Raw genomic sequence first — 18,130 nt, 5'->3', positions numbered from 1 at the left:
GTGAAACCCAGCCACCCGCTGACTTCAGCAAAGACACTGCTTGAGGTGTGAAGGGCAGCCTTGGGAATTCTGTGTAAGCATAACTGGTTTATACCAAACCAGTTCTTAAGAAACAATTCAGAAAAGGCATATTTTAGCTATAGATTTATTAGATGCTACCTCTTATATTGGCTAAAGAAACTCTAGCAAAAGTAATAGCATCTCCCGTGTGAATGAATGAAATAAGGATAATCCATAAATGCATTATCACTAAGGGGTGCTCCAGGGACCTTACCTTCCCCCCTCTAGTGCATCTGTTGACCCTGGACAAGTTGTACTCTCTGGGCTGCCAAGAGGGGAGACCGAACTGGACAAACCTTGAAAACCTTTCCAGTTCCAACATCGCATGGATTCAGACTCAGCCTAAAGGCATTAACCAAAAGGAGAAGCAGGTTTTGCACACGCGGGACGGGGGGGAAAGGCCAACAGATTAATGAAGGCGGGGGCTGCAGCCGGCTGGTTTTAACCAACAGCACTATTCAACTTTGTCACCCACAGCCAAGATTTCACAGTTTGTGCTCGTTCTAAACTATCCTCTGCCCGCCTCTTTTCACCATTGGCATTTCAATGGCCTTTGAGAGTTTTCCAACACACAATATAGGTGGTTTTCTTTGTGTTTTGGTAAGAAGAGTCACACGTCAGACTCCAGCCGAGGAGGGAGGGCTGGAGGAAAGAAGGCATGAGGCCAGGGGTTGTTGGGAACAACGTGGAAGGCTTCACAAAGCAACAGCAGGAACAGGGACAGCCACCATCTCCAGTTTCCCCTTTGGCCCTAGAAAATGAGTCATGACTCACCTCCTTTTCAAGCTTCCTGGCCTAGAGTTTAAAGCAGATAAGAATCTCCTTAAGCTCTACCTTTGTATTCATTTATTTACTTTATTTTTTATGAAACTTTTTTTTTAAAGTTATTCAGTCCTGAGAGAGGGAGACAGAGCGGGAGCAGGGGAGGGGCAGAGAGAGAGAGGGAGACACAGAATTCAAAGCAGGCTCCAGGCTCTGAGCTGTCAGCACAGAGCCCGACCTGGGGCTTGAACCCATAGACTGCGAGATCATGACCTGAGCCGAAGTTAGACACTTACCCGACTGAGCCATCCAGGCACCCCAACTTGGAAGGTACACCTTTAAGACAAAAATTTCTCCTTCTTTTTTTTTTTTTTTTCCTTAAGGTATTGTGTTGAGTCTTTTATATCTCATACTTAGGAAGAGTGTACCTATCATTTTAGTCACTCCTTCCTGGGCACCATCAGGGGTCCTAAAATGCTGAGCGGGTGTTATAGGCAGATGCGTCAATGTCATGAACTGGGAAAATAAAAGTTGCAAAGCCTTGAGGTCTAGTGAAGTATCCACAGCCACGGAAGCAAGGAGGCAGCGCATGCTAAGCTAAATTAGGCGCAGTCAAAATCCTGCACTCTGCTACTGCCTTTGCCTTAAGCCAGCCTGACCTCTGAGTCTCAGTCCCGCTTTTGCAAAATAACGAGGTTGGCGAGCTTATCTCCAAAGGTTTGAAGTCAGCTCCACTTGAGCTGCCATTTTCACAACTTCACAGCGAACTTCAGACGTCAGAGAAGGCCATCCATGGCTCACGAGGCGGGCAAAAGGCTTGTGAGAGCCCATAAGGGCCCAGTGTCATCCAGGGGAACATGTGGGCTAAAAAGACTTCCTTAGGTGTAGAGTGAGTCTCCCATTTCAGTAACTTCTTAAGAGATTTCCTGCCAGCAGGGTTTCTTTGTTTCCATCTTCCTCAAGTCTGCCGGGCCCAGCAACCCACATTCCTTCTCGAAAACAGAAGGCCCTCTCAGCTGAGAGGAAGGAGACCTGGGTGCTATACAACCTTAATTACCGATGTCCCCAGACATTCTCTTTCCTTCTGTTCCGCTCTTCACCTAGGCAATCTGGGAGACACTGTAGATGACTACAACCAAGGCTGGGCATCTTATTTTCAAAGACTCAGTGGACGAGAAAGTTACTTTGTGTTGAACACCTAGGTATCAGACACTCTGCTAGGCTCTTTATATACTTTATCTAATTCAATCGCACAACAACCTTAGGAAATAGGTATTCATACCGCCATGTGTCTGATACGGAAACTGAGGCGCGGAGAGGTTGAGGGATGTGTTCAAGGTCACACGGCTAGCAGGCAGCAGAAACACGTTTTGCACCCAGGTTTTGTACCACAAATCCTGTGCTGGGCTTTTTGTTGTTGTTGTTTTTAAGTTTATTTATTTATGTAACTCATCTCTACACCCCACGTGGGGCTTGAACTCCCAACCCCAAGATCAAGAGTTTCATGCTCTTCCAACTGAGCCAGCCAGGCGCCCCTGTACTGAGTTTTTGAAAACAGTTTTATTGAGATAAAATCTGCACACCATACAAATCACCCATTTATACAATTCAGTGGTTTTTAGTGTATTCACAGATAGGTGCAACCATCACCATGGTCAACTGTAGAACGTTTTCTCACCTCCAAAAGAGCCCCCAAGCCCTGTAGTTATCATCTTATCTCTCCGTTCCCTTCCCCTCCCAGGCCTAGGCAACCACTAGTCTACTTTCTGTCTTTATAGCTTTCCCTATTCTGGACTTTCATATAAATGGATCACATAATACATGGTCTCTGTGACTGGCTTCTTCGACTTGGTGCAATGTTTCCGAGAGGAGTCTGTACTCCCGTGGTATCCTGCCTCAGATGAGGGACCCCGAAAGGTACAGACAGCATATCAAGAAATGCATGATAAAACCTGCCTTTAGCAGCAGCAGAAATTATAGAAAGATAAGACAGCTGTTTTCAGATACCTACAGAGTCCTTGGATCACTTGGGGCAAACGGGTAGCATTTTCAGATGCAAGCAGACTGTCTGACATAAGAAAGAACTCACAATGACCCCCACGAGGTCCACAATGGAATGAGCTGGACGGCCGTCTATGAAGGATGCCATAGGAGGAAAGCTCCCCACACTAGGTGGGGAGGCTGGCCTCTGATGGCCAGTGACCCTCCCAAGACTAAATTCTTTGATTCTGCCAAATTCACATTAGTATAAGAAGAAATGGTTAAAAATGAAAAGTCTGCCCAGATTTAGGTTAATGAGACTAGTCCAAATGGATAAGTAGAGTTGTGTTCACCAGATTCACCTTGAGGCTGTCCTCAGCAGGACTGCAAATGAATACCAGCAAAGTTATTGTTTCTCTCAGTCCCCTGTGGTTTCTGTGAGGCTCCAACAATTAATGACTCTTTGAACATCAAAGGAATCCAGCTGCAGATGCAGATGAGGCCCACTCTGGTATATTCCTGTTTTATCATTTGGTCTTAGGATCGGGGTACCTCATTCCACCTTTCCAAATGGTAATGAATTAAAAAAAAAACAAAACAACCTTCTAGTTGACTTGATAATTACTGCAAGCCAGGAACCAATTTTGCAACAATAAAACACAATCAGTTTAATATACGAATTCAATCCAATCTGCAAATAGCATTTTTCTTTTTCTAATGGGCCATTATATCATATTACATTATATTATATTATATTATATTATATTATATTATATTATATTATATTAAATGTTGTCCATCCCCTTTCTATGATAAGGCTCTTTCTTCTGCAGATGATCTCACCTAAGACTGGCCATCTAGGTAAATACCTTCCTCACAAAAGGCCAAACATTTAAAAGGTATAGAGTTCGGGGCGACTGGCTGGCTCAGTGAGAAGAGCGTGTGACTCTTGAACTCAGGGCTATAAATTCAAGCCCCACATTGTGTGTAGAGATTACTTAAAAATAAAACCTTTGAAAGAGAATAAAGTAAAAGGTATAGAGTGCAACAGTACCTTCTGGGATTAAGCAACACCAACTTGACATTGGTAATCTTCTATTCAATGATTTCAAGTCAACAGATATTGCCTCACTATACGCCGCTCAGGTCAGGGGGAGAATTAGGGCAGGGTGGATTCTCAGTTTTGGATAGGATAATCTCTGGATAATCTTGAAATCTATTTGGGGAATAACAGATGTGGTTCTAAATGGATCTCTCCTCATCTGTTGTGGGCCCGGGACGGAACTCTCTGTGTGTCCCTCGGAAACTGGTAGAGTTAGAGAGGAGTGGAGCAGGAATCAGAAGACAGTTCCAGTTGCTTCTCTGGCGTAATTCCTCAGTGGCCAAATGGTCTTTTCGGACCTCTGTTCCTTGCTCTGTAAAATGGGGTGAAAACACGGTCTTGCTTCCTTCACCACGTCATTGTGGGGCTCAAACTCCATGGCGCATATGCCAGTCTTTTGAGTGAGCAGACTCAACAGGCCTTCTGGAATCCTCACCTGCATGAAACACCAGTCCCTTAAGAGGGCCCACAAGCCTCAGCGGAAGGGACAACTGTTTCCATGTCACCCCGTTTGCGTTCTCTAATTGGCTGCCTGAGCTCTAACCGAGGTTTCAAATTTGTTTTAAAAAAAAGATGGTGTTTGGTCACGTGCAACTGCCGAAATAGGCAATCTATAATTAGCTCCAGCTGAAGCCTCATCTCCCAAAGTCACTACTGGTGTCGTCATCCCTTTTCTTTCTTTAACAAGCCCTGCCCCTCTTTTGTCCTAGGACGGGCTTCTGGCTCACATGCCCTTTACAAAGAAGATTTCCCTGGCTGGCTGCCATGGGTTTCTCTGCCCACTTCCATTTTAAGTTATTTTCCCTCAGCTGTCCCAATTTCTTCTGAAATAAAGGCAGGTGCCAAAAAACGGCTGGTTCGTGTCTAAAGAAAACTTGGCTTGACCTGTTGTAAGCCAGCAAGAGGCTTTGTGTAGTCACATGGCCTGGGTTCACCACCACCCACTGATAAGCACTCACGGTGGATTCCTGCACAAACCCTTGCATCTCAGACTGGCCCTCTGGGTCACGTGAAGAAGCTACCAAAATTTGATATGGTGTTTTCCAATGCCCCGTTTCGGACAGAAGGGCCCCCAAATTCTTTTGGTTTTGCTAGCTCTGCAAAACTGCAACACCGCTTTTTCTGTATGTAGCTAATAATGATAGAATTTCGACAGGAAGTGGTATGGGGGGGGTTCACGAGGGAGTATGTCTTCCTGTGGCCCACTTATTTACAAAAAAAGGAGGTTCTCTAATACTTCAACCATTTGCCACAGGATTAACTTGGATGTAAGTGGCTCTTGGATGTAAGTGGTAACTTGGATGTAAATTGGTTCATTCTGTGTGTCTCAAGCTGAAAGAGGTGTAGAAATAGAGTTCACACTAAATCTACACACCAAAAGAGTAATAAGGAATTGTTTCATATCACAGAACTGAGATAAGTCAGAGTCCAAGACTTTAGAGCCAGTGTGACCCCAAGGGGCAAAGCTCCCTTTGGTTAATTGAAAAAGTTTTCTTTTAACACCTGAAAGAAACATGGTCACTTTCTCCTTATATGCCCTTACAAATTTACTACCAAAAAAAAAAAAAAAAGATGAGCATCAATATCAGATGTATCATGAATTACAGTTGTGGCACAAAGCATGGCATAAAAATATTGAGTAACTCCTGCAGCCAGATGCCCTCGACGTGCCTGGCAACATATGTCAGGTGGGCAGGTCCACGAAAGCAGAAAGGTTCACATAGGCTCACACTTCACTGAGCCCAGACCCTCTGAGTTTAGCCATCCTGTCTTTCCAAGTGACTTATTCATCAGATATGTATGGGAAAATATCTAGCTCACAATGCCATTTTGTGTAAAACTCAGAAGAAGAAAAAAAACTTAAACTGGTCTCTAAGCCTCTTGGACTTACCCAAAGATTCTATCTGGCACAGTGTTACTTTTGGTCTTCCTAGGCTGATCCTAAGTGGATTAAACACCTTAGATGTTGATCCAATATGCTGTGGGCAGGAGTTAAAAACACCTTACAGATACCCACCCAACCGACAAATGGATTTAATTCACTGGTGTATTCTCAGACTTTTTTTTCATACTTGGCTATGAGAGATTCTCCAATTGTTTTACGTACACATGGTCCAAACAAACTAAACTCAGAAGAGAAACAGGTTACTAGGTAAAGCACTCGGGAAGTTCTAGTCCAGGCTGGAAATCACCTTAAGCCACACTGAATCAAACACTTGGGAAGAGTGCCTGAGACTACCAAGTCAGGCCGGGCTGGGAAAACACCATGAGAGACAGAAGGGGAAGGGACAGCCTCTGCTTGAGGTTCTTATAAAGAAAGGACAGCACTTTTCTTTATGGCCCCCCGTCCATCTTCTGTCCCCCCATCCTCCTTGGCCAAAGCCCACTCCAGAACAGGAATAACAACATCCTAGGTTTGCAACACTTTCACTTTTAGGAAGACTTTCCCCCCAGATTCTTTCACTCTAGATCACTATCCCATCTTCTGGATAAGCACGTCAATGGGGATGAGCCTAAACAATGAGAACTGTCAGTCTTCACCCACATCCTCACAGAGCTGCCTCAAACCCCAGTTCCCATTTTTTCTAACTCCCACATGCTTCTGAGAGGAACCAGATCAGGGCCCACGGCTGGCATGGAAACGAGAAGGGAAGGGAGGGGTGCCGCTGGAGGATGGATGAAATAGTCCATGGGGGGTAGGGGAGAGCATCAAGCTTAGCTTGGAAGGTCAGTGGGTGACAAAAGGCGACTCCCGAGACCTGGCCTTCTACTCTGGGGAAAGCCTAAGTAAAAAGGGCTATTGCCCACCAGACAGCCCCAGACGGTGCCCACCTGTGCCCACGGAGAGCCTTTCCCCCTGGCCCTAGCACCCACAGAGGTCAAGAAGCAGCTCCACTCCCACCAAGGCACAAATTGGGTGTTCTACCCAGCCCAACAGGCGGTCCACCAGACCTGCCACGCTCCCAGGGGCTGTTCAAGAAGCCGGGCTGTTCAGACCTGTCACCAAGCAGCCCAGACCTGTCACCCCGAGCCCCCGGAGCTGCGGCGCGAAGAAGCCCCCTCCCAGACCGCGCGGACTGTGCGCGCCGCCTACCCGAAGCTCGCCCTCGGTGCGGTGCAGTCCCAGGCGCCGCAGTCCCACGGCCAAGTCGTTGACACACAGGCCGCCGTCACGGTTGACGTCGAGGGTCTGGAAGAGGCTCCACAGGCGCAGCCGGTGGTCCGGGCCCCCGCAGACGGCGCCGCCGCACGGGTCCACGGACGCCGGCGACGAGGCGGACGACGAGGCGGCGGTGGCGGCGTCCGGCGGCGGGGAAGCCACGCAGCGGCACAACACACTGCTCACCATCGGGCGCGAGACGGGGGCGCCGGGCGCGAGGCGGGGGCGGCTGGCCGGCGGGGAGAACGCGGAAGACACGCTGGAGTCCCCAGACCGCGAGCGCGGGATGGAAGAAGCCGGCAAGAGGGCGGGAGGGGCCGCTTCCGGGAGCCCCGCCCCGCCGCGCGCCGCCTTGTTGGCCACGCCCCCAGGCGCGCCGTGGGCCAGTCACAGGCCCCGACGGCCACCTGGGCGGGGCGGAGCCTCCCCGAGGACCGCGCACGCCGCGGGCACTGCGCGGATCAATGGAGAAGGCGGAGCGATCCCTGCTCAGCCTGCGGCCGATTCAAATTGAAAGAGGTGGGGATTGGCTGAGCTGGGCCAGAGAGAGGAAATCACGCCGTGACAGGCAGAAGTTATGTGACTAGCAGGCGGAAGGCCCCGTGTCCAATTTCCATTGAGAAACGCTGTTTAGGCTGAGGAATCGTAAGGCTGGGAGGAGCGGTCATGTACGGAGATATCGTAGTCTCGGGTGGGAAGTAGGATTTGTGTGAAGAGCACTTGTGAGCTGAGGCTGCAAGGCAGAGTTGGCCCCCGTGAGTAGAATTAAAAATTAATTGGCCAGTGGCTCAAGGCCAAAAGCACTAGGTATCCTCAGGAGGCCGGGTTTTGGTAATCGAACTCCCTAAACCACCAATAAAATAGCTGAATTTAACGGCGTTTAATAGTCGTAATGCTGACGATTGAAGGACAGAACGATTTTCCAATGGAAGTGAATAAAGGCAGGTGGGCGGAGCGCTCTGTAGCGACAGACCAATGATCAGGCCAATTCCAGCAAATAGGCGTGTCCTTTAGCTGAGCGACAGATCACAAGAACCAGTGATCGACGTGATGCCTGAGCCGCGGCCAACCAGGAGGGCACGTTCCCCGGGAGAAGGTCTGGGAGGCGGGAAAAGGGGAAGTGGGCGGATCTCCGCACGCCCCGGCGGAAGAGGCAGATTCAGGAAGCCATTACGCAGCTGGCTGGCAGCGGCCGGGCCGGTCGGGGCTGGGCCCTACGCACTTTGCGTAGCGAGGGGGGTTACCAAAGGCCTGGTGCTTGGCCTTGGGCAAGCCCGGCCTATCCCCTGTAGGGGGGTGGGTGAGAGGCGAGGCTGAGGAAGAAGAGAAGGGGAATTGGGGCGGCTGGGGGGATTATAATTTCTTTAAAAAGGGAGGGTGGGGAGAGGCCATGGCCGTCCCAGCCAAGAAGAGGAAGATGAACTTCTCTGAGCGAGAGGTGGAAATCATCGTAGAGGAGCTGGAACTGAAGAAGCACCTGCTGGTGAACCACTTCAACGCCGGGGTCCCTCTGGCTGCCAAGAGTGCGGCCTGGCACGGCATCTTAAGAAGGGTCAACGCGGTGGCCACCTGCCGCAGGGAGCTGCCTGAGGTCAAGAAGAAGTGGTCCGACCTCAAGACCGAGGTCCGTCGCAAGGTTGCCCAGGTCCGGGCAGCGGTGGAGGGTGGCGAGGCCCCAGGGCCCACTGAGGAGGATGGAGCCGGTGGGCCTGGGACGGGTGGTGGCAGTGGCGGCGGTGGCCCAGCTGTAGCCCCCGTCCTGCTCACCCCCATGCAACAGCGCATCTGCAACCTGCTGGGCGAGGCTACCATCATCAGCTTGCCCAGTACCACAGAGATCCACCCCGTGGCCCTTGGACCCACAGCCACTGCAGCCGCAGCCACGGTCACCCTGACACAGAGTGAGTGACCTCTCCCGCCCAGTCCGTCGTGCATAAATGGGAAGGGCCAGCCAGAGCTGGGGCAGCCCGGGGAAGGTTGGCTGCCAAGGGTCAAAGGTCAGATGGGAGTCTTGGAAGACCACCCGGCCTTCCAAGAGCTCCGCAGACAGAAGTGATCTTACTCTCTTTGGGACTTCCTCAGCACACAGTCTGGACTTCTGATGGGCTGGATTGCTCTCAACTGTTTTGCCATCATTCGTGTCCATGACTGACTGAACTCTGTGGTCCTTGAAGACAGAGACCATGTCTGTATCCCCACGGGACTTGTCACAGGGCCTGGCACATAGTAGGCAGTCAGGACATATTTGTCGAATGGATAGATGGGAATAATAATACCCAAGTCAGGCATCGATTCTGGACAAAGACGTTCTGGGTTTTCAGTGTGGCAAACGTTCATCAGGCATTGCTCAGAAACCTCATGGTTCCTAGCGTTAATCTGTTCGTTCACTCCTCAAACACCAGCACTTACTCCATGTCAAACATCGTGCTTGGCACCGGGATTTGGATTCCCAAGGTGTTTAAAATATAGGCCAGCTATATTCTAGTAGGACAGATAAGACACACATGAATAATCGTAGTGTCAGTCAAGAGAACCTAAGGACTCAGAAGGAAGGGGCTTCCTGATCGGGGTGGGGACCCAGAGCTGATGTTGGCACTGAAGGATAGAGAAAATTGACCTTTCCCACAGGCGTGGAGGCCCAAACAGCCCACCCAGAATTCCTTCAAAGGTTCTCAGCTATGAATGACGATGGTTTGGTTGGATTTTTCAGTTCAGATAAGGGTTTGTACCAGTGACCGTGAACTGCTTGTTTTTGCTGGGCTATTGGCCTGTATCGGTCAGTGATTCTCAGTGGGGCTCTGGGGAATTGGGTGTATGTGTGAGTGCCATCCCCCCTGCAGCCATATTTTCTAAGGATAGCAAGGTGGGAAAGAGGATCGAACACTAGTCTAAAGCAGTTGCTGCTCTAGAACAGCAAGGACCTCTAGGTATTCCTTTGGCCAAGGAGACAGGAGGCATTTATTGGGCACTTCAGCAACTGCTTGGCCATAAAAGAAGGAGGGAGATAAGGCGAGCGTGGCTGCAAACGCTTCAAGCAGAGTCCCACCCAAGATGGCTGCTGAGTGCTGGCACTGGAGAGCATGTGGCCCTGCCTTTATCGGCTGGAAGCATCCCAGTGCGGTGGTTCTGAGCAAGTTGGACTCCGGTGTTAGGGAGACCTGGGCTTGCTTCCTGGGCCTGTTGAATAAACTGCGTAACCTTGGGCGAGTACTCCACGTTTTTGAGCCTCTTTCCCCATCTCCAAAATGGAACACGACAGTGCCTGCCTCTCTGTGCCATTCTGAGGATTCGTCGAGCTAACGCGTGCAAAGGGCTTAGCACGGTGCCTGGCACATAGTAGGCGCTCTGCGCACCAGCATTGTTATCAGCGTCTTTGCTTTTGCCTGATCTGGGACTGGTCCTGTGGTTACCAAGTAGATTCTAAACGCTTTAGATTCTAGATTTATGCAAGAAGAGCTCTAAAGCCAAAGGACCTGAATTCCCCCAGAATAGGGCTTAACGGCCTCCTCCCCGCCCTGTGTGGCCAGCTTCATTCTTTCCAGCAGGTGACCTGCCACTGCCTTTGCTCTTTCTTCCCCCACAGTCCCCACGGAGACCACCTATCACACACTGGAGGAGGGAGTGGTGGAGTACTGTACCGCTGAGGCTCCCCCACCCCTGCCCGCCGAGGCCCCCGTGGAGATGATGGCTCAGCACGCTGATACCTCGGTCAAACCCCAGGCGCTCAAGAGCCGCATCGCCCTCAACTCCGCCAAGCTGATCCAGGAGCAGCGAGTTACCAATCTGCACGTGAAGGAGATCGCCCAGCACCTGGAGCAGCAGAACGACCTACTGCAGATGATCCGCCGCTCCCAGGAGGTCCAGGCCTGCGCCCAGGAGCGCCAGGCCCAGGCCATGGAGGGCACCCAGGCAGCGCTGAGTGTCCTCATCCAGGTCCTCCGGCCCATGATCAAAGATTTCCGCCGCTACCTGCAGAGCAACACGCCCAACCCCACTCCCGCCTCTGACCCTGGACAGGTGGCCCAGAACGGGCAGCCCGACAGCATCATCCAATGAGGCCGGGGGCGGCGCCAGCCTTCTGCTCTGTTCGGATGACGTCACTGTGGTCTTGTACGTGGGTTCTGTGACTGGGCCACGTGGACAGCTCTCTCTTTGATAGACTGTTAGGGGTCCGCGGTTTCGGAGGAGTGAGGGAGACCGAGAAGAACTTGTTGGGCTCCTGGGACCCGCATTCTCTTACCCTCACCACTCGAGCTGCCTGGCTGACAGCCTGAAGATTAGTTAGGTGGGCGGTGGGCGCTGGTGAGGCTCCACACCTTGTCATGAGCCAGGGCTTGGGACACGACCCAGACCCTGTCTAGGACAACTGTAAGGGAGGTTCTCCCTGGGGGCCGTCTCCCAGCCGGGGTCTGTGCTGAAATTCTCCCCCCTCCCCCCACCCCCCCCAACCCAACCCAGTGTCATCGTTTCGAATAAGATGTCGGTGGTGCTGGCAGTGACACAATACCTTCTTCCTCCCTAGGGAGGCAGAGTGACTAGGCCTGAAGAGGAAACCCCACCCTTTTCTCCTTTGCACCGTGCCTCAGTTCTCAGGGGATTCTAGTCAATCTGTGCTCTCCCTACCCCCCACCCCAGCCCCGGCCTGACAGGGGCCCCCTTGGTATATACCCTGAGCTGCCTCTGCATTACACCCAGGATGGGGCCCGCTGGGCTCAGGGATGCTGGGTGCGGTGGGGACAGCTTGGCCACCGTCTTGTCTTCCACTGCATCCCTGGGCAGCCCTTTAGTGGTTTGTCCTGACAGCTCTTGACTCAGGTCGGGCATCAGGCTTTAGGTGCTGTAAATTCGAGAGAAAACAGACTCGCGTGGAAACGTGTTGTTCCCCCCCTCCCCCCACCCGCCCCTGCAGTGAATCTGAGGTGACCGGTTGGCTTCTTCCAGAAGGCTTGCTTCAAGCCACTTGTCTTTATTCTGTACCACGGACCCCTTCTGGGAAAGGGCAGGGGGCAGCTCTGGCCACACCCTTCCTCCTTTCCTCTCTACTGACTCCACCATTCCGAAACTCATTGTGGGAAAAAGCCTCCTCAGTATCACGCCCCGGACTCCCTGTCCCATTATTCAGCGCCTCGTGTTCCTGCGGGACTCCCGCTGCCTGGCTGGGCGAATCTGAAGGCCTGATTGGCCCCGAGTGTCTGAGGTGGGAGAGCCAGAGCTGACCTAAGACGCGGGACCTTTGACTTCTGTGCTCGGGGAAGAGCAGATCGACCTCGGAGTGTGGAAGGAGGTAGTGTTCCCTGTTCCGTCTTGACCCTCTGTCACCTTCTGTAGGGAGTTTACCCAGATGGCATTTGTCTGTTTCATTTTCAGAATCGCCATCGATCACCGAGACGCTCGCATCTCCCCAGATCATTCCCCGGGATTGCCATTTTGCTGCCGGTGCCTTGGCCACGCGTGGCCAACGGTTGCAACTCGAGGCTCCGGATCTCAGCTAAACCATGGAGGTGCTGCGCTTCTGGGCACGTACGTTTGGAATTGCTTGCTCTGCGGTTGCAATCACCGGAAGATGCGCCCAGAGATGGTCGGGAGGTGACCGCGGTACAGTACGGTCCGCCCCCCCTGTGGAGCACGGGTGCAGCGTCAGCTACAGAGCAGTGGAGAGGAATCAGGCTGGTGAGGGGGTGAATGGCGGAAAGAAAGCTCCGCGGGCTGGAAAGCAGCAGCCCCTGGCAGCCCGGGCACGTTCCCTCCATGGAGCCCGACAGCCCTGGCCGGGAAGCTGTGGAGACTTCCTGAGGACTTGCCACTTGGTTTGGTTTTTCTCTGGGGTTGGCAACCTGAGCCAGTATTGGATCTGTTCCAATTGGGTATAAGGAGGAATCCTGGATCACTTAAACTGACTGCTTCTTTCCAGGTCATAATTTTACATTAAAAACATGTATCACTTTTTTTTTTTTTTTACACATAGCCGTGTCTTTATTGGTTATAGGTGGAAGAGATATGGGCTGGCAGAGAGCAGGGGCTGGCACAGTATGGCCCAGAGGTCATATCTGGCCCACCACCTGTCTTTGTAAATAAAGTTTTATTGGACACAGCCACAACTCTTCATTTACTTAATGTCTGTGGCAGGTTTTGTCCTACAATAGCAGAACTGAGCAGTTGTGACAGAGACATCTGGCCCACAAAGCCAAAAGTATTTACTCTCCGTTATGGAAAAGTCTGCCTATCCTTGGTTTAGGGCAATGTTTCAGACTCTGGATGAGAATTACTTGGGTAAACATATCCCAAGCCTGACCCCACGTAAAACCTAAAAGAGACTCCTGGAAGGAGAGCTCTAAGAATCTGCTTTGTAAACAAGCTCTCTGGGTGATTCTGGTATTTCCTGAAGGTTACAGATGAACTTTGCCAGAAGACTTAATCTGAGCTGTAATCACAGATCATGGAATCATGGAGCACGCTTCAGTGAGGGTGGTTCTCAGGAGTTGCTGCTGACAGTTGAGAAGTCCTGCCTAGCACATAGTCTCACTTAAGAGTGGCCTTAATTCTGGAGGGAGCCCAGCCTTCTTGGATATAGTTACCACTCTCTCCCGTAGTTAGTAATAATAAAAACAGAATTAACCAAGCCCCTGCTCTGTCTAGGCATTACCTCATTGGCTCCTTGCAATAGCCCCACGAATTAGGTAATAATACTCTTCTCAGTTTGCAGATGAGGACACTGAGGATCAGAGAGGTTAAGCCATTTGCTTAAAATCACACAGCTACCTGATTCTCTGGGGTGGCCTATGCTCTTAACTCTTGTTCTTGACCATGCTAATCTTGCTGCCAGTCAGATGTGAAATCACCTAGAGACCATTTGAGCCTAACCTTGAGAAGTCTCTAGGTCAAATGAGGAGGCCTAGGAGGCACGATGTGCTAAATTGTTCTTGGCACTTGAAAGAGAAACACAGTGACCTCTCTTATTCTCTGCAGGCTTTGGACGCTCATATTAAGAGGGCAAGGGGTGGTTTAACAGAATTAAACCCACCTCACCTTGATGCTGCTACTGGAGAACTGTCACTTACATTGGGGGTGACGGTTTTGGAGTCCTTCCTGAAATGTGGGAGATCATCCAACCCACTGAAACTTACTGGTTCAAGGAGTGGAGACCTTTTACGTTTTAAACCATTTTGATGGCAATCTTTCAGAAAGGTGTCCTTTGTGAACCTTAGTTTGCCCAGCAGGACCAAGGGGCCAGAAAAAAGCCCCTGGGCTCAGGCAGGTTTGGGCTTGAGCTGGGTTCCACTATTTACTCACTGTGTCTCTTAACTTTGCCGGACCTCAGTTTTCTCAGTTCTAAAGCGGGGATGATGAATTACAGTCCTCACGTGCTGGGGCTATTATGCGGTGTTATTCAATGGAAATGGCTACTATTTATTTTCTGTTGAAATTTTTAAGTTTATTTCTTTATTTACTTATTTTTGAGAGAGCTAGCATAAGCGGGGGAAGGGCAGAGAGAGAGGGGGACACAGAATCCCAAGCAGGCTCCCCGCTGTCAGCACCGTGAGATCATGACCTGAACTGAAATCAAGAGTTGGACACTTAACCGACTGAGCCACCAGGTGCCCCAAATAGCTACTGTTTATTGAGCACTTACCATGTGCAGACACTGTCCTAAGCACTGTAAGTATTAACCCATCTCATGAGATCAGGTACATAACACTTAGCGTGTGCCTAGGACGTGACGTGTGCTCAATAAATACTGGCTGCTGTCATCATTATTGCAGTGACTTGATACTCCAAAGGGGTAGCTAGTGAGTCTTGAAATCACAATGGGAGCTTTGTCAAAAGTGGTTTGAGCGTAAAACGACAAGCATTTATTTGTTTGTGATTTTGCAGTATGAGCAGGGCTCAGAGGGAACAGCTTGTCTCTCTCAGTGTCTGCTGGGGCACCCTCCACTTCCAAGAGAGCTCACGCACATGTCTCACAAGTTGATGATGGACGTGGGCTGGGAACTCCATCCTCTCCATGGGCTTCTCCACGTGGCTGCTTGGGCTCCCTCATAGCATGGTGGCTGGGGTCCCAAAAACGAGAACCGGAAGCTGCCTGTCCTCTGAAAGATTAGGTTTCCATCTGGCACAGCAACTTTTTCTCTTGGTCATGCAGTCACCTGGTAGCCCAGATTCAAGGGGATGAAGGAAGAGACTCCGCCTCTTGATGGAGCTGTGGCTCTCGCAGACGGGGAGGGGAGGAACGGTTGGAGGCCATCTCTGGAATCAAGCTAACTTGCTGCTTTTATTATAAATGGGGGTCAGGACTCCTGGCCCATGAAAGACAGCCTCTCCTCCACATTCCAGCATTCTACCAGTCAGGAGGGAAGGGAGCTCCCCAGATTTTGAAAGAGACCCTATTGAACCTATTTTCAATTTCCTGTAGCTTTGAGCCAAGAGATTAGAAGCAAAAACCCTTGGCAGGTGGCAGTGCGGCGGGGCGGGGGTGGGGAGGAGGGTGTACTTTGGCTCCTTCTACTGTGGAAGTCTTTGCACATTAGAAAGGGGCCCATCTGTGCAGACCTGCTCGGAGATCTCCCTGAAAAAGACTTCCTGACCCCTGGGGAAATTCCAGACAATTGGTCAGGGCTGGAGAGAGTGGCAAGGTGCTTGTGGAGAGGAACAGGCAGAGACAAACCCACTCTTTTAATTGGAGAAGATGAGGGGAGCCTGGGTGGCTCAGTCGGTTAGGCACCTGACTTCAGTTAAGGTCATATCTCACGGCTCTGGGTTTGAGCCCCGTATCCGGCTCTCTGCTGTCAGCACAGAGCCCGCTTTGCATCCTCTGTCCCCTTCTCTCTCTGCCTCTCCCCCCACCTCTCTGTCTGAATGAATGAATGAATAAATAAATAAATAGAAGATGAGCTGAAGTTGGCATGGCTGGAATGTGTTGGTTCTCTGTCAAATCTGGGCCATCAACCTTCTGTGCCCCACCTCTTCCTTGGCCAACTCCTGGGTGGCCCTTGGGGCTCAGCCTGGATATCACTTCCTGGGTAGGCCCCCCCACTGCTGTGCACCCCCATGGCTCCCCACACCATTCTCCCTAACTCTAGTCCACATGGACTCTCTTGTTTTCCAACAGTCCCCTCACTGGGAGCCACTCGGTTTCAGCAGCCTTGTCCACTTTGTTCCTGGCTTAGCCCAGCTCTGAGAATGGCACCCTTACTCCCCAGCTGCCCGAGCTGGAAGCCCAGGTGACATCCTTGTTTCCTCCCGTGGCCTCGCCCCTCACATCCTCCAGTTGTTAAGGCTGCTTCTAACCCTCAAATCTATCCACCTGTCTCTCTCTCACCTGGGTTACCCACAGCAGCCTCCCGGCTTCCACACCCTTCCAGAGTCTTCAGAAGCAAATCAAACCAGGCCACTCCCTGTTCTATTCTTTCAAGGACTTCTCTTAACTCTCAGGCTGAAGTATAAGCCTCTGCATGTGACCTACAGGGGCCTTTCATGGTCTGATGCTGCCTCCCATCTTGTACTTCATTCCAGCCACCGTGAAAGTTTACTTCCTTACTGTGAGAAGTAAGCGATTCATTGTTAGAAATACCAAAGAAAAGCTGTGCTGTCTGGTTAACAATAGGATTACAACATATTGGAAATATGTACGAACCCCTCCCCGCGGCGCTGCACAATGGAGTCCCAAACCCTTAGATGCTTCACTTCCTGGTTCTTCCCCTTTCCACTTTGGGGGCTTATGTTTCATGGGCTTTGCAATAAGCATGCGCCAGGGGCGCCTGGGTGGCTCGGTCGGTCGGTTGAGCGTCCGACTTCGGCTCAGGTCATGATCTCACAGCTCGTGGGTTCGAGGACCGCATTGGGCTCTGTGCTGATGGCTCAGAGCCTGGAGCCTGCTTCGGATTCTGTGTCTCCCCCTCTCTCTGCCCCTCCCCACTCATGCTCTGTCTCTATCTCAAAAACAAATAAACATTAAAAAAATTAAAAAAAAAAAAGCATGTGCCAAAGGACTTCAGTTCTTCCTGCGTCACCTCAAGGAATGTACATTTGTTCCAGTCAGACTGCTTTTTGCCTTACAGGGGCATAGACGACACCCAGGTAAGGCTGTGACCTCTGCAGTACTCAGCCAATGAGGAACCAGGGGAGGGACTTGCCTCTGTAGTACTCAGCCAATGAGGAACAAGGGGACGGACTTCATGCTAGGAGATAAATTGTCTGCTGTTGCCTCCTGGAGTGTCTGTCCATCAGACACCAGCTCTTGTGAGAACGCTGATTAAAGCTTCGCTTCACTGTGCTCCGAGTCTCCGCGTCCCTCCTTTGATTGGGTCAGGGGGCTTATTTCTCACATTTGTCCATTGATTGTATCTCAATAAAACTGGAAGGAAAAATAAACTTTACTTCCTTAAAAATATCAGGCTCTTTCTACCCTCCAGACCTTTGCCTTTGCTATTCCTCGTAATCAGAACAACTTTCTTCCTCATCACTTTCCTAATTTCTATTCATCCTTCACATCCGGCTTGGGTGTCACTTCCTCCAGGGAGTCTTCTTGAGTCACACCCTGTGCTTTCTTTCTCACCTATTTATCGCATTGTAGTGCAATAGCATGTTTAAATGTCTGGGCCCTGCTGTAGAAGGATTTCTCAACCTCAACATGGTTTTTTTGTTTTGTTTTGTTGTTTTTTTATTTTTTATTTTTGAGAGAGAGGAAGGGGGCAAGTGATGGAGAGAAGAGAGGGAGAGAATCCCACGAGGGGCAGAGAAGAGAGAGAGAAGCAGGGCTCACCCGAAGCAGGGCTCATGCTCACCCTTTGAAGGGCTCGTGTTTACCCAAAGCAGGGCACGAGTTCACCCGAAGTGGGACTCGAACTCTCAAACCAAGAGATCGTGACCTGAGCCGAAGTCAGATGCTTCACTACTGAGCCACCCAGGTGCCCAGCATGATTGTTTTCTGGGACTGGATCATTCCTCAGGGGGGCCAGCCTATGTGCTGTAGGCTGTTTAGCAGGATCCTGACCTGTGCACACTAGATGCCAGTAGTACATCCCATCCGGTGGTGACAGTCAGAACTGTGTCCAGACGTTGCTAAATTG

At 50.9% G+C, this 18,130-nt stretch overlaps 2 protein-coding genes across 5 annotated transcripts in view; one reads left to right on the top strand and one right to left on the bottom strand.

Annotated features, from left to right (window-relative positions):
- Nucleotides 1-7,350, bottom strand: part of SLC25A25 (solute carrier family 25 member 25) — a 34,069-nt gene extending 26,719 nt beyond the window's left edge. Inside the window, exon 1 of the mRNA XM_042912470.1 lies at nt 6,999-7,350. Coding sequence (XP_042768404.1) covers nt 6,999-7,253 — 255 coding nt within the window. The 5' untranslated portion in view covers nt 7,254-7,350. The remainder of the gene's footprint in view (nt 1-6,998) is intronic.
- Nucleotides 7,351-8,447: 1,097 nt separating this feature from the next.
- NAIF1 (nuclear apoptosis inducing factor 1) lies at nt 8,448-14,522 on the top strand. Of its 4 annotated transcripts, XR_006195989.1 has the most exons (4): nt 8,448-8,709; nt 8,845-8,965; nt 10,648-12,348; nt 12,432-14,522. XR_006195989.1 is itself a non-coding variant. In XM_042913513.1 (2 exons), the coding sequence occupies exons 1-2, from the start codon at nt 8,455-8,457 to the stop codon at nt 11,118-11,120; spliced, it is 984 nt and encodes a 327-aa protein (XP_042769447.1). In that variant the 5' UTR covers nt 8,448-8,454; the 3' UTR covers nt 11,121-14,522. The 4 variants fall into 4 exon arrangements, 1 of the variants encoding a protein (XP_042769447.1); XR_006195988.1 differs by having other exon boundaries at nt 8,448-8,965; nt 10,648-11,349; XR_006195987.1 differs by having other exon boundaries at nt 8,448-8,965.
- The last annotated feature ends 3,608 nt before the right edge of the window (nt 14,523-18,130 follow it).

Source organism: Panthera leo, chromosome D4, assembly GCF_018350215.1.
Source record: "Panthera leo isolate Ple1 chromosome D4, P.leo_Ple1_pat1.1, whole genome shotgun sequence".
NCBI classification, from domain to species: Eukaryota; Metazoa; Chordata; class Mammalia; order Carnivora; family Felidae; genus Panthera; species Panthera leo.
The sequence above is the reverse complement of the archived record's forward strand: the minus strand, read 5'-3'. Positions and strand labels throughout refer to the sequence as shown.